The 12,910-nt window shown below is 39.6% G+C and overlaps 1 protein-coding gene across 6 annotated transcripts in view; it reads left to right on the forward strand.

The window, feature by feature from the left end:
• dapk1 (death-associated protein kinase 1) overlaps positions 1-12,910 on the forward strand; it is a 225,658-nt gene that overhangs the window by 94,367 nt on the left and 118,381 nt on the right. For 5 of the 6 annotated variants that reach the window (XM_041186193.1, XM_041186194.1, XM_041186192.1 and 2 more), the window contains 2 exons: positions 8,503-8,724; positions 11,810-11,948. In XM_041186193.1, the coding sequence (XP_041042127.1) occupies positions 8,503-8,724; positions 11,810-11,948 (361 nt within the window). Of the gene's footprint in view, positions 1-8,502; positions 8,725-11,809; positions 11,949-12,910 lie in introns of those variants that run through there. The other variant, XM_041186197.1, reaches the window with a different exon arrangement.

Below are 12,910 nucleotides of genomic sequence, written 5' to 3' on the forward strand. Positions count from 1 at the left end.
CACAGACAAAAGAACAAAGTGGTGTTGAAGGTGGTGATATTATCTAAAGGAATGTGCTAATTAAGAATGGATAGCAGGGCAAGCAAGGTATATATAGCTCTAGTGAGGGTGAGGTGAAATAAGACTAAAAGGGCATAAAAGGTATAGATTTAAAAATAATGGAAATAGGTGGGAAAAGAAAAATCTATAAAAATTATTGGAAAAAACAAAAGGGAGGGGGAAGAAACAGAAAGGGGGTGGGGATGGAGGAGGGAGTTCAAGATCTAAAGTTGTTGAACTCAGTGTTCAGTCCGGAAGGCTGTAAAGTGCCTAGTCGGAAGATGAGGTGCTGTTCCTCCAGTTTGCGTTGAGTTTCACTGGAACAATGCAGCAAGCCAAGGACAGACATGTGGGCAAGAGAGCAGGGTGGAGTGTTAAAATGGCAAGCGACACGGAGGTCTGGGTCATTCTTGCGGACAGACCAAAGGTGTTCTGCAAAGCGGTCACCCAGTCTGCATTTGGTCTCTCCAATGTAGAGGAGACCACATTGGGAGCAACGAATGCAGTAGACTAAGTTGAGGGAAATGCAAGTGAAATGCTGCTTCACTTGAAAGGAGTTTTTGGGCCCTTGGACGGTGAGGAGATAGGAAGTGAAGGGGCAGCTGTTGCATATTTTGCGTATGCATGGGGATGTGCCGTCATCAAAATCAAGGAACTTGTCTTTCTACTAGGCACTTTGCAGTCCTTTCTACTTAATATCTGTTTTCACCATTCTAGACCTAAATGATGACTTCCACTTGCAGTTTTATGGAAATCATTGAATGATATAGCACAGAAGGAGAACATTCAGCCTTTGTGTTTGTGCTGGCTCCTTGGCGGAGTTTCCCAGTTAATCCCACTCTACTGCTCTTTCTCCAAGGCTCTTTTTTTTCTGTTCATGTACTTAGCTACATCTTTTAAATGTTACTTTTGAATCTGCTTTAGCCACCCTTTCAGGCAGTGCATTTGAATTATGACAATTTACTGTTGTTATGATCCCAGCTGATGTTAATACTGGACAAGTCAGATCCCAGAGTGAAATAAAAGCAAAATACTGCAGATGCTGGAAATCTGAAACAAAAACAAAAATAGCTGGAAAAACTCAGCAGGTCTGACAGCAACTGCGGAGAGGAATACAATTAACGTTTCGAGTCCATATGACTCTTCATCAGAATTAAGGAAATATAGAAATGAGGTGAAATATAAGCTGGTTGAAGGACGGTGGGACAGGTAGAGCTGGATAGAGGGCCAGTGATAGGTGGAGGCAAAGAAGAGATTGCCAAAGATGTCATAGACAAAAGGACAAAGGAGTGTTGACGGTGGTGATATTAGCTGAGAAATGTGCTAATGGTGACATTAAGGGTAGAAAGCAGGACAAGCAAGTGACAGATAGCCCCAGTGGGGGTGGGGTGGGGAGAAGGGATCGAAATGGGCTAAAAGGTGGAGATAAAATGAATGATCGAAATAATTTTAAAAATAGATGGGAAAAGAAAAATATATTTTTAAAAAAAAATTGGAAAAAGGGAGATCGGAAAGGGATGGGGATAGAGGAGAGAGTTCATGATCTGAAGTTGTTGAACTCGATGTTAAATCCGGACGACTGAAAAGTGCCTAGTCAGAAGATGAGGTGCTGTTCCTCCAGTTTGTGTTGAGCTTCACTGGAACATTGCAGCAGGCCAAGGACAGACATGTGGACATGAGAGCAGGGTGGTGTATTGAAATGGCAAGCGACAAGGAGGCCTGGCTCATGCTTGCGGACAGACCGAAAGTGTTCCGCAAAGTGGTCACCCAGTCTGCGTTTGGTCTCTCCAATGTAGAGGAAAGATTTAAGATCCCAGAGTGAAACCTGGTTGAATGGATCCTAACTTTCTTTTAGAAACCATGGCGGAAAGTTACAGAACAAATCTACAGGAGTCTGCTGATGAACTTTCAACATGGAATAAAACATTTATTGAATGAGCAAAATAAGCACCATTATACCAGACAAAAAGGTTAGAAAGATCTCAACACAAACACAAGATGGCACTTCAAATTCACACTGTTCCTTTATGCCAGCAATATCTTTACAAATGAGTTACCACTAGTTTGACACACAGACTTATTGCTTGGGACTGGCTCAGCTGCAAACAGTTTTCCTCCGGTGAATTCCTGAGCATTCACTTGATGCTTCTCACCCAACTCTTATCCCTCCCTGAGACGCTCAAAAAATCGCACTCTAAACTCGGTTTCTTCAGCTACAGAGTGAACAAAATGAGTTCCCTAAACTCAGTCTTCTAGTAGCACTCTGTTAAACTGATCACTTTGCTGAGTCCTATAACTGATTATTCAGTTAACTACTGTCCCAATAGCCTTGTAGTTTTTCTTATCAGAGAGCTTAAAATTCCTGCCATCATCTCTCTCTGACATACACAGAACTCTCCGTTTCCCTATCTTTTCTCTGTATCTGTGTCACTTGACTGCTGTCATTAGGCAACTGTAAAGTTTTTCTACTTGTTTTTATCAGAATCACTAAACTTTTAACCTAACTCTTTAACTTCAGGGGTTGTAAAATCTCATTAAAAATGTATACATACATACAAACAAACCCAAAAAACCTGACCTTTTATCTAGACTCCCAGACATCAAAGTTCACCAACAACCTAAGTGAGACTGAAACCATTTTACCTTTCTTAGCACACTGTGGTTCTTTTGCTAACAACCTTAAACCGGTGTCTTCTGGTTACCAGCCCTTCTGCCACTGGAAACAGTTTCTCCTTATTTAATCCATTAAAACCATTCATGATTTTGAAGACATGCATCAACCCTCCTATTAACTGGTGCTCTAAGAACAACCCCAGCTGCTTCAGTCTCTCCACAGAACTGAAGTCCCTCATCCCTGGTACCATTCTAATAAATCCCTTCTGCACCTTTCTCAGGGCCTTGACATCTTTCCTAATGCGTGGTGCCCAGAATTGAACAAAAGACCCCAATTGATGCCTAACCAGTATTTTATAAAGATTTTGCATGACTTCCTTGCTTTTGTACTCTGTGCCACTAATAATAACGCCTCTAATAATAAAGCTAAGAATCCCATATTTTTAACAGCCTTCTCAACTCCTGCCACCTTTTTGTGTACATACGTCCCCTGGCTTTGTATTCCTGCACCCTCTATACCGTTTATTTCAAATTACCTCACCTCATTCTTTCTACAAAAAATGTATCACTTCATATTTTTGTCCTTTTAAATTTAACCTCTCATGTGTCTGCCCATTTCACCAGTCTCTCTCTTCTCCTAACATCTGTTATCCTCCTCATTTTTTGCTACATTTCTAAGTATGCAGATGATACAAAACTCAGAAATTAAGCCCTGTATACCCAAGTCCAGGTTATTAATATGTATCAAAAAGTGCAGTGGCCCCAATACTGACCTCCTGGGTAACACCACTGTATATATCCATCCCATTAGAATTTGGGGATTTTGGCCAATTGCTATTAAGTACCGAATGTCATCAATATGGATCATCTTGAATCGGTGATTATTTCTTTATTCAGTACAAGTAAGACCTGGCATGATACAGCTTATAAGCAGTAGTTAACAAAGCGCTATCATGAGTTATATTACCCATATGTCCTGAGTAAAAGCTGTGATCTCCATGTAACTAACCCTGCCAGTCTGGGCTGCCGGCTTCTCTGTTCGTCAATGTGATGTGTGGGTCCTCTGCCAGCCCATTCCTTCCTTGAGTTCATCTGTTGGATAGCCCCAAGCCCCTGACCGAAGCTTCTACATACCTTAGGCTCCTGGTTGAACAACACCTCAATTCTAAAATTCTTATCCTTGTTTTCAAATCCATCTGTGGTCTTGACTATCCCTATCTCTATAATTGAGCCATGCAATTGCTAGGCAATGACCATTTCAGACAAGAGAGAATCTAATCATCTCCCCTTGACATTCAATTGTATTACAATCACTGAATCCTCCACTATCAGCATCCTGGGGTTACCTTTGTCAAGAAACTGAACTGGATTAGCCATATAAATACTGTGGCTACAAGAGCAGGACAAAGACTAGGTATCGGTGGCTAGTAACTTACCACCTGACTCCCCAAAGGCGCAAATCAGGAGTGTGATGGAATACTCTCCACTTGCTTGGATGAGTGCAGCTCCAACAACACTCAAGAAGCTTGACACCATCTAGGACAAAGCAGCCCATTTGATTGGCACACCATCCACCACCATCAACATTCACTCCCTCCACCACCATTGCACAGTGGCAGCAATGTGTGCCACCTACAAGATGCACTGCAACAACTCACTAAGGCTCCTTTGACAGCACCTTCCAAGCTTGCAACTTCTACCACCTAGAAGGACAAAGACAGTAGCTGTATGGGAACGCCACCACCTACAAGTTCCCCTCCAAGTTGCACACTATCCTGACTTGGAAATACATCGCCATTCCTTCACTGTCACTGGGTCAAAATCCTGGAACCCCTTCCTAACAGCACTGTGGGTATACCTATACCACATGGACTGCAGTGGCTCAAGAAGGAGGCTCACAACCACCACCTCTAGTGCAATTAGGGATGGGCAATAAATGCTAATCCAGCCAGCGGCGCCCACATCCTATGAGCAAATTTTTTAAAAAGTTAAAGATCTCCTGCAGCCCTAAAAGTCTGTACCCTGACCTCTTGAACATGCCTGATATTAATCACTCCAGCATTGTTGACCATGCCTTTCATTGCCTAGGCCCCAAGCACGGGAGTAGCCTCCCTACACCCCTCCACCTCTCTACCCTCACTTTCTTCTATTCAGTAATTCCTTAAAACCTACCTCTTGATCAAGCTTTTAGTCATCTGCCTTAAAATCTCATATGTGACTCCGTGTCATATTTTGTTTTATAATGCCTCTGGAAGCGCCTTGTGATGTTTAATTACATTACTTGTTATATAAATGTCAAGCTTTTGTTGTTGAGATCCCTTCTTATATTTTCTCTATACTTCAGAACCTTTGGATTTCAATCATTTTATTTATTCTTTTGTGAGGTGTTGTTGTCGCTGGCTAGGCCAGCATTTGTTGTCCATCCCTAATCATCCTTGAGAATAAGGTGGTGAGCTGCTGCCTTGAACCATGGCAGTCTGTGATGTGGGTATATATTAGGGAGTTGCAGGATTTTGATCCAGTGACAGTGAAGGAACTGCGATATAGTTCTAAATCAGGGTGGTGTGTTGCTAGGAGAGGAACTTGCAGGTGGTGGTGTTCCTATGCATCTCCTACCCTTGTCCTTCTGTGGTAGAGGTCATGGATTTGGAAGGCGCTGTCGAAGGAGCCTTGGTGAGTTGACTTAAACACCATTTTCATTGTCCATTTCACAAGGATGCCGCCTATCCAAGGCTGTAGCCTGCTCAGGCCAGGTCATTATCTTCTGTTTTTTTCACTCCTGGACCACTATTAGTTTGTTATCATACCATTGGCACAGCCTTGCTCAACTGATGTATGGTATCTTTAGTAATTAACTAGCTTGTCTGGGGGAAAAAAAATCAATCTTCCCATTGTGTCTTATCTTGATCTATAGAATTCCACTAATTTCACTTGTGTCTCAGACGCTGCTGTCTCATCCTGCCAAGAGTTCTGCTGATGACTACCCTTCAGATTTGGTCAAGGAAGGCCCTTGGTTTTTCACCATCCTATCTTTCAACCATGTCTACCCAGAGCATTTCACAATGGGGTTAAAAGCAAATTACATTCAAGATTTTTCTTTCTTCTTACAACAAATTACAGAATAAAGCCTTTAACCTACAATCAATAATCATGTCATTTAATTTAGTCCTTGTTAGTTGGTAGGAGAATCTGAAGTGGCAGATTTTCAGGATTCTCACATTCCTGTCTGTAAAACAGCAGTACTCTCTTTCTGCCCCTTCACCAATTTTGTATTGATGCTGGCTGTCACTTTCCCCTTTAATCTCCAAAGGCTTTAATTTTGCAAACACATTTGGGGACATATTGACAAGATGTATTGACTATGGGATGCCAATGTGAAATGCATGGCAGTGTTCTGGTAGGTGGGGGAAAGAGATGAATGCTTGGGGTAGGGTACTCTGTTGGAGCACCATCTTGGTGAGCAGCTCTGAACCCTTGGTGCCGATTAGCATTTTTTTCTACCAGGCTTCATGGTAGCTTATTTCACCTTGTTCAGAACAGTAGAATCTGAAGGTGCTGCCTGTGCTTCAAGGCGGGGTAAATTCAGAACTCATCTATGGATACAAGGTTGTGGTGGAACAGACTTCCTAGGGAGACACTGGAAGCAGTTAGAATTGATTCACTCATGCAAATTAGATTTCTTTCAGACAGTAGCATTTTTGGGATATCGGCATATGTGTAATTGGAGGCAGGATATGTAATAAGTTTAGCATGTTCGGGAGGGAAAGGGTGACCCTGGATCTCTGGTTCCCACAGCTCTCCACCATTCGGGTTTTCCATATGTCATTTCTGGTTTTGTTGTGGACCAATTGATAGGGATTGACTCCCATGATTAATGAACATTGCCAATATTCTTGTATCATGTGACTACCAGGATGGTAGAAGGGGAACTGGATGGACTTGATCTTTTTGACTTGAGTAATTCCTTGGTTTCTAGGCAGTTGAAGCCTGCTTTATTTTCAGTTTTTCATGTTCATCTTCCGGTCTATTCCCCACCTTTTTTAACTATTCGCACATTCTATGTCTTGTATGTATCCTTTATTTATAAAATAATGCCTTATGCTATTATCACTTCAGCCATTTAACCATCTTCTATTTTTGACTTAAGCACTTCAAAAGTCATTCCACGATATTTTTGCCTGCGTGCATGACCCAGACCTTCCTGTCGCTTGCCATTTCAACACACCACCCTGCTCCCATGCCCACATGTCCATCCTGGCCTGCTGCATTGTTCCAGTGAAGCTCAACGCAAACTGGAGGAACAGCACCTCATCTTCCGATTAGGCACTTTACAGCCTTCCGGACTTAACATTGAGTTCAACAACTTTAGATCATGAACTCTCCCCTCCATCCTCACCCCCTTTTTGATCCCCTTTTTTCAATATTTATTTTTAAGTTTTTATATATATATTTTTCCCCACCTATTTCTATTATTATTTTTAAAATTTATTTCCATTCATTGTTTTATACCCACCTTTTAGCCTATTTTGATCTTTTTACCCACACCGCCCCCACCCCACCCCCACTAGGGCCATCTGTCACTTGCTCATTCTGCTTTCTACTCTTGATGTCACCATTAGCACCTCCTTTAGTCAGTATCACCGCCATCAACACCCCTTCACCCTTTTGTTTATGATATCTTTTGCAATCTCTCCTTTGCTTCCACCTATCACTGGCCTTCTAACCGGCTTCATCTGTCCCACTCCCCTTATACAGTATATATTTCACAACATTTCTACTTTAGTTCTGAAGAAGTGTTATACGGACTCAAAACGTTAACTCTATCTTTCTCTCCACAGATGCTGTCAGACCTGCTGAGCTTTTCCAGCAATTCTTGTCTTTGTTACAAGTCATTGTTTCCTTTCCTATCTATTGGTGTGCCAAATTTCCACCTTCCCTATTTACTTTTGTTCTATTCCTTGCTAACTGACTTTATCAGTGACATCTTCCCATTTTCACAACGGGTCCACACCCAAAATTTCAAATTGGTTGCTCTTTTTCGTAGGTGCTACCTGACCTGTTGATTGGCATTGATTTCCACCACCTGCAGTTTTTCCTATTTTGTTTCTATCCCATTTGAAACTTGCAGTCACTACGAAACGTTGATTGGGTAAAATGTGTTTTAACCCTTCCTGCATTATACAAAAGTTGTCTCAGCTGAGTGAAATTGCATTCAAAGCTCTGTGGATGAGAAAGCTGATACTCCAGAATTGTTCATTGAACGATTGCGTCATAGTTCTGACATGACTTGCTTTAAAATAAACTTCCAGTCTTTACAAAATTGTTTCACCTTGAAAATGAGTGGTTGGATCTAAGAGATGGAGATAATAAGATAAAGGGACGGATAGATCACATTTATTTGAACTTTGCCCCTCTGCATTCTCTCTATATAATGGGAAAATCAATGAGATGAGAAAATTTAAAAAAAGACTTTTTTTTTACATATTTTAAAGGTTTAAAGTTGCTCATACATATTCAAATACACTTATGTAGCTTTATTGCTATAATATTAAGTCCTGGTTCATGTCGGTGTAGTGGGTCTAAAAATAGCCTGCTTAGCCATCTACTATACTCAAATACTGGGGTTATAAGGAAAGAATTCTGTGTTTTTTTTTTGTACTGAAGATCTGCAGGGAGGCAGGAAAGACCCAAAAATCAGACCATCTCATATAACAGATTTTAAATCCTACTGCTTTTGCAGTATTATTCATTGCCTTTATTTTTTTGTCAGCTAATGTATTTGCTGTACAGTGTTTGTAGTTCAGACTGTATTAGGTATATTGACATTATAACTCTGACTTTTATTTCCAGTGGGCAATTTGCAATAGTAAAAAAATGCACAGAAAAAAGCTCTGGAATGGGGTACGCAGCAAAATTTATCAAAAAGCGCCGCTCAAAGTCAAGCCGCCGTGGAGTGAGCCGTGAAGACATTGAAAGAGAAGTCAGCATCTTAAAGGAGATTCAGCACCCAAATATCATAACACTGCGTGATGTTTATGAGAACAAAACTGATGTGATCCTTATTCTTGAACTGTAAGTAAATATTTGCATATTTAAGTTGCTTTACGCTTGATGTGGAAGTGTGCTGAAAAATCATTTCTCATTCAAGTGGACAAGTATACTTGCTGAAAGCAATGTGGATCGTAATTCATCTGAGCTAATTGATGTAAAATGCGCAGGTGGTGGCACAGTTTGGGTGCGTAATGAAGGAACCTATTACTTTACCTCATGAGAACAAGGAACAGTAAAGTTGAAGCATTGGCTGCACTTTTTGTGATGCATGATTTTATGATGCACGTTTAATCAGTTGTGATATTTCAAATAATAGTATAGCAGTATTTCATTTGGCTTAAGATCACTTTTGTAAGACATCCATAAACATTCTGAACACAGTTTCCTGTGAACCTACTCTTTCAGTGGAACATGTGCATAATCTCCTTCAGAAACCATTGTAAATAAAATTATCTTGAAACTGCAAAAGGAATCAACAATATTTGATAGTACTTAGCCTGCATTGTGAGTAAATGAGCATCTGCCTGCACCAATTTCCTTTTTTAAGCATTTAAAGGAAATGGGTTATAAACAACTGAAATAAAATCTGTTTCCTGATAGAGAACTTAATTTTTCTATTTAATCATAATGAAGGCTGAGCCTTATTTAACATTCAGTGTCCTTGAGATGCACGCTGTCATTCCACTGCTTTTATTCAGTACTGCGAAGTGCTCATTTCTCTACTAAACCATATATAGTTTGCAGAGTATTGCAATATATTGGAATTAATCAGGAGAAAATGAACTCACCAGAGCACAGTACAAATTCAGAAGCCATTTTGTTTTCTGTTTCCAGCTGTTGACATGCTTTGTCCTAGAGAATTGTATATAGGACTAAGAGGAGATCTAAATGTCGAACCACATTGGTCAGTATTTCAGTGGCACAGTTAAGTCATCCAAGCATGCATAACAACTTAATTACGTGTCATTGAAGAGAAGATAATTTTGCATAAATAATAATAAACAGACACGAATAAAAACAACAAATCTGGATAAAGCAGATTATTTAATTTGAAGGACATGCTTCAGAACACTACAAGCTCATTGTCGCAGTTATTCTCGGTAAATATGATAATTAGTTTTTTTTACCTTAACATTGAACTCTAGAGTGTTGTACTAGTTCCCAGCATGAATAGGTAAACTGAGAATTAGACTACTAGCCTGATGATATCCTGTTCTTTCCTTAGAAATTAAGCTGTTGTAAAAAGAGATGTAAAGGTAAATTTGCAGTTAATGAAAACTGTTAACTGTAATAAATTTCAAAGCTTCATAAGAGCCTCAGAAAATTCAGTGAGAAAACCGCATTCAATCAATCAATTCATTGTATTCAGGGACCATTTTTTGATTTATTCTCTTAAGGACCTCATCTGACACTGCATGTTAAGGAATGCTAAGTTCCTCCTCCTTGGTCAAAAATAAATGAAACCATGTGCTAATATATCTATAACCTTCAATCCCACCTCAACAGATACCAACCATTTTTAAAGGTGGCAATTGCTAACATGCTAACTTTGAATTATCTTGCAGACTTGTAGCATTTCTGTCCTCAGTCCTTTGCCTGATGAAAATGCTTGAGCATTTCTTCATAACTTTAGAACCCTTAACCTAGAATTTATCTTCGGTAAACTCTTTCCAATTCATTTACTTCATTTTTTTGTGACAAAAGCTGTTATCATACCTCCGAATTGGCCTCTCCATGTCTATATAATTTATGCTGACATGATCAATGCTGTCTGTCCAGTTACGCTCCAATACCTAATAATAACTGTTTTACCATGGTTGAGTACTCAGTAATCAATAATCACTTCCAATGCATTTCCATTTTAAACTTTTGCCACTGATTCTTTGTCTACTGTTATATGTATGGTATTACCTGACGTTTATTCACTTTAAAACACATTTATCTATCTCAGCACATGTAAATAATTGGTCTGTCTATCTGAGAAAATAATTGGCTTTATTTGTATTCCTTACTGAGCCACAGAGTATTGTGTTATCAAATTTATATTTAACTACTACAGACACCTTGCCCCATATAATATGCAGATATTGTAAATGGGACCCCCAGAACAAATCCCTGTGGAATTCCACTGGTTAATTTTCCCCCCCAGCCAGAACGTTTTCTGTTTAGCACAACTTGGAAACAATTTCAGTTTGTGTCTTAGACTATGCTCCCAGTTTGGTTCTGCTGCTGATTGGAATCTCTGTGCAATGTCACAGAGATGCTGTTTTTATAACTTTGCTAATAATTTACTTAACTTCTGAACACTGCCCAGGCATATTTTTACATTCTTCAGTTTTCTTGGGTGAAGCAAGTATGTTATGTGTTGTAAATAAAACTTATGCCATGAGGTGGCTGCAAGCTGTTAAGAACTTTTTTAAGTTGAGATTTTAAAAATGGGTTTGTGCAATTTAAATGTTTTAACTAGACAAACAAAAACCACTTCCCAAAATACTGAAAGGTCAAATGACAAGAGGTAAAATCCACCATTTTGGCTGTCAGCCTTATCAAATCTTTCAACATCACATGTGAATTGAAGATTTGGTGTAGATGGTGACGTAGTGGTAATGTCATTGGACTAGTAATCCAGAGGCCCAGGTGAATTCAAGCCCCACCATGGCAGCTGGTAGAACTTGAATACAATTAATAAAGCTGGAATTGAAAGCTAGTCTCAGTAATGATGACCATGAAACCATCAGCAAAGTTGTAAAAACCCATCTGGTTCACTAATGTCCTTTTTAGAGAGGGAAATCTGCAATCCTCACCTGGTGTGGCCTACATATGGCTTCAGATACCACAGTAATGTGGTTGACTCTTAGCTGCCCTCTGAAATGGCCTAGCAAGCCACTTAGTTCAAGGGAAATTAGGGATGGGCATCAAATGCTGGCCTGGCCTGCGATGCCCACACCTCATGAAAGAATAAAAAAAGGCAGTTAGTGTTATTTCAATGTTTTTAGATGGGGCATTTAATTTGAGTGACCTTTAAAATTGAGTTATATTTGAGCAAATTGTTTTAAGTATGTTTGAAACAATCCTATCAAAGTTATTTTTCTTCAATAAACTGCAGCGTGTCTGGAGGGGAGCTGTTTGATTTTCTGGCTGAAAAAGAGTCCTTGACAGAAGAGGAAGCCACAGAATTTCTCAAACAGATTCTCAATGGTGTTCACTACCTCCATTCCAAGAGCATTGCCCATTTTGACCTTAAGGTAAAACCAATGTGTGAAGTTGGTGAACTTCTGTTATATATAACTCGCTAGGGTAGGATACTTGAAGTTTTCATTTTATACAATGTGTACAGTATAGAAATTATGTGTAGTCATATTAGAATCACAAAATAGTCATTAAAATGTTCTTGGTGTTAAGGTACAATAGTCAGGACATCTAAAGTTATTATTTTAGAGAATGAATTGTTAAACCTCTGCAGTAAAAATTTCTGTTGCGAAAAGCTGCAAAATTATATATTTTAAAAAATATCTTTCTCTGTTTTTTCCTATTTTAAAACCCTTACAAGTAGGTGGTTCATGGTCTTGACTTAGCCTTTTCTTTTGCAACTCTGTGCAGGGAGCTCCATTTGCATACTAATGTAGGTTGATGTTATTTTTGTACCAGCAAATGGTGCATGGTGAGATAGGCACATTTATCTGGTTAACCAGATGTACTGGACCATTATGAAGGCCTGTGAAATATAGTGCTTTCCCTATTTCACTCATTTACAAGGAAGAATGGAGGATTGTGGTTCAATGCAATTTTTGGTTTTAAATTCATTTTTGTTCCTTTAACACAAAATTAGTAGAATTGAAAACATTTCGGTTCAAGTTGGGGGGCGGGCTCAGTTTTCTAGGAGTGTATTTAAATTACAGTTAAAGACCTTGAAGAACAGCAAGCACAAGAGAATTCCAAATAAAACAGAAATTAGTTCTATGGCTGGAATTTCCCAGCCCTTAACACCAGCAGAACCTTCCGGTCCCAGCAATGTGAATGGAGATGTCAATGGCTCACAGGCCCTGCCACAGGGTGGGGCGGGGGACTGCAGCTGGAAGATTCCGGTCTAAGTATCAAACTTCTGCTTTTCAGTATTACTGAAGGGAAAGAATTTAATGCTATAGCTTTCAAGAAGTGGTTTTCCATGTAAGTGAGAGAAAAACGCCAGAGAAAGATGTTTTATCAG

The sequence above is a fragment of the Carcharodon carcharias genome, chromosome 4, assembly GCF_017639515.1.
Source record: "Carcharodon carcharias isolate sCarCar2 chromosome 4, sCarCar2.pri, whole genome shotgun sequence".
NCBI classification, from domain to species: Eukaryota; Metazoa; Chordata; class Chondrichthyes; order Lamniformes; family Lamnidae; genus Carcharodon; species Carcharodon carcharias.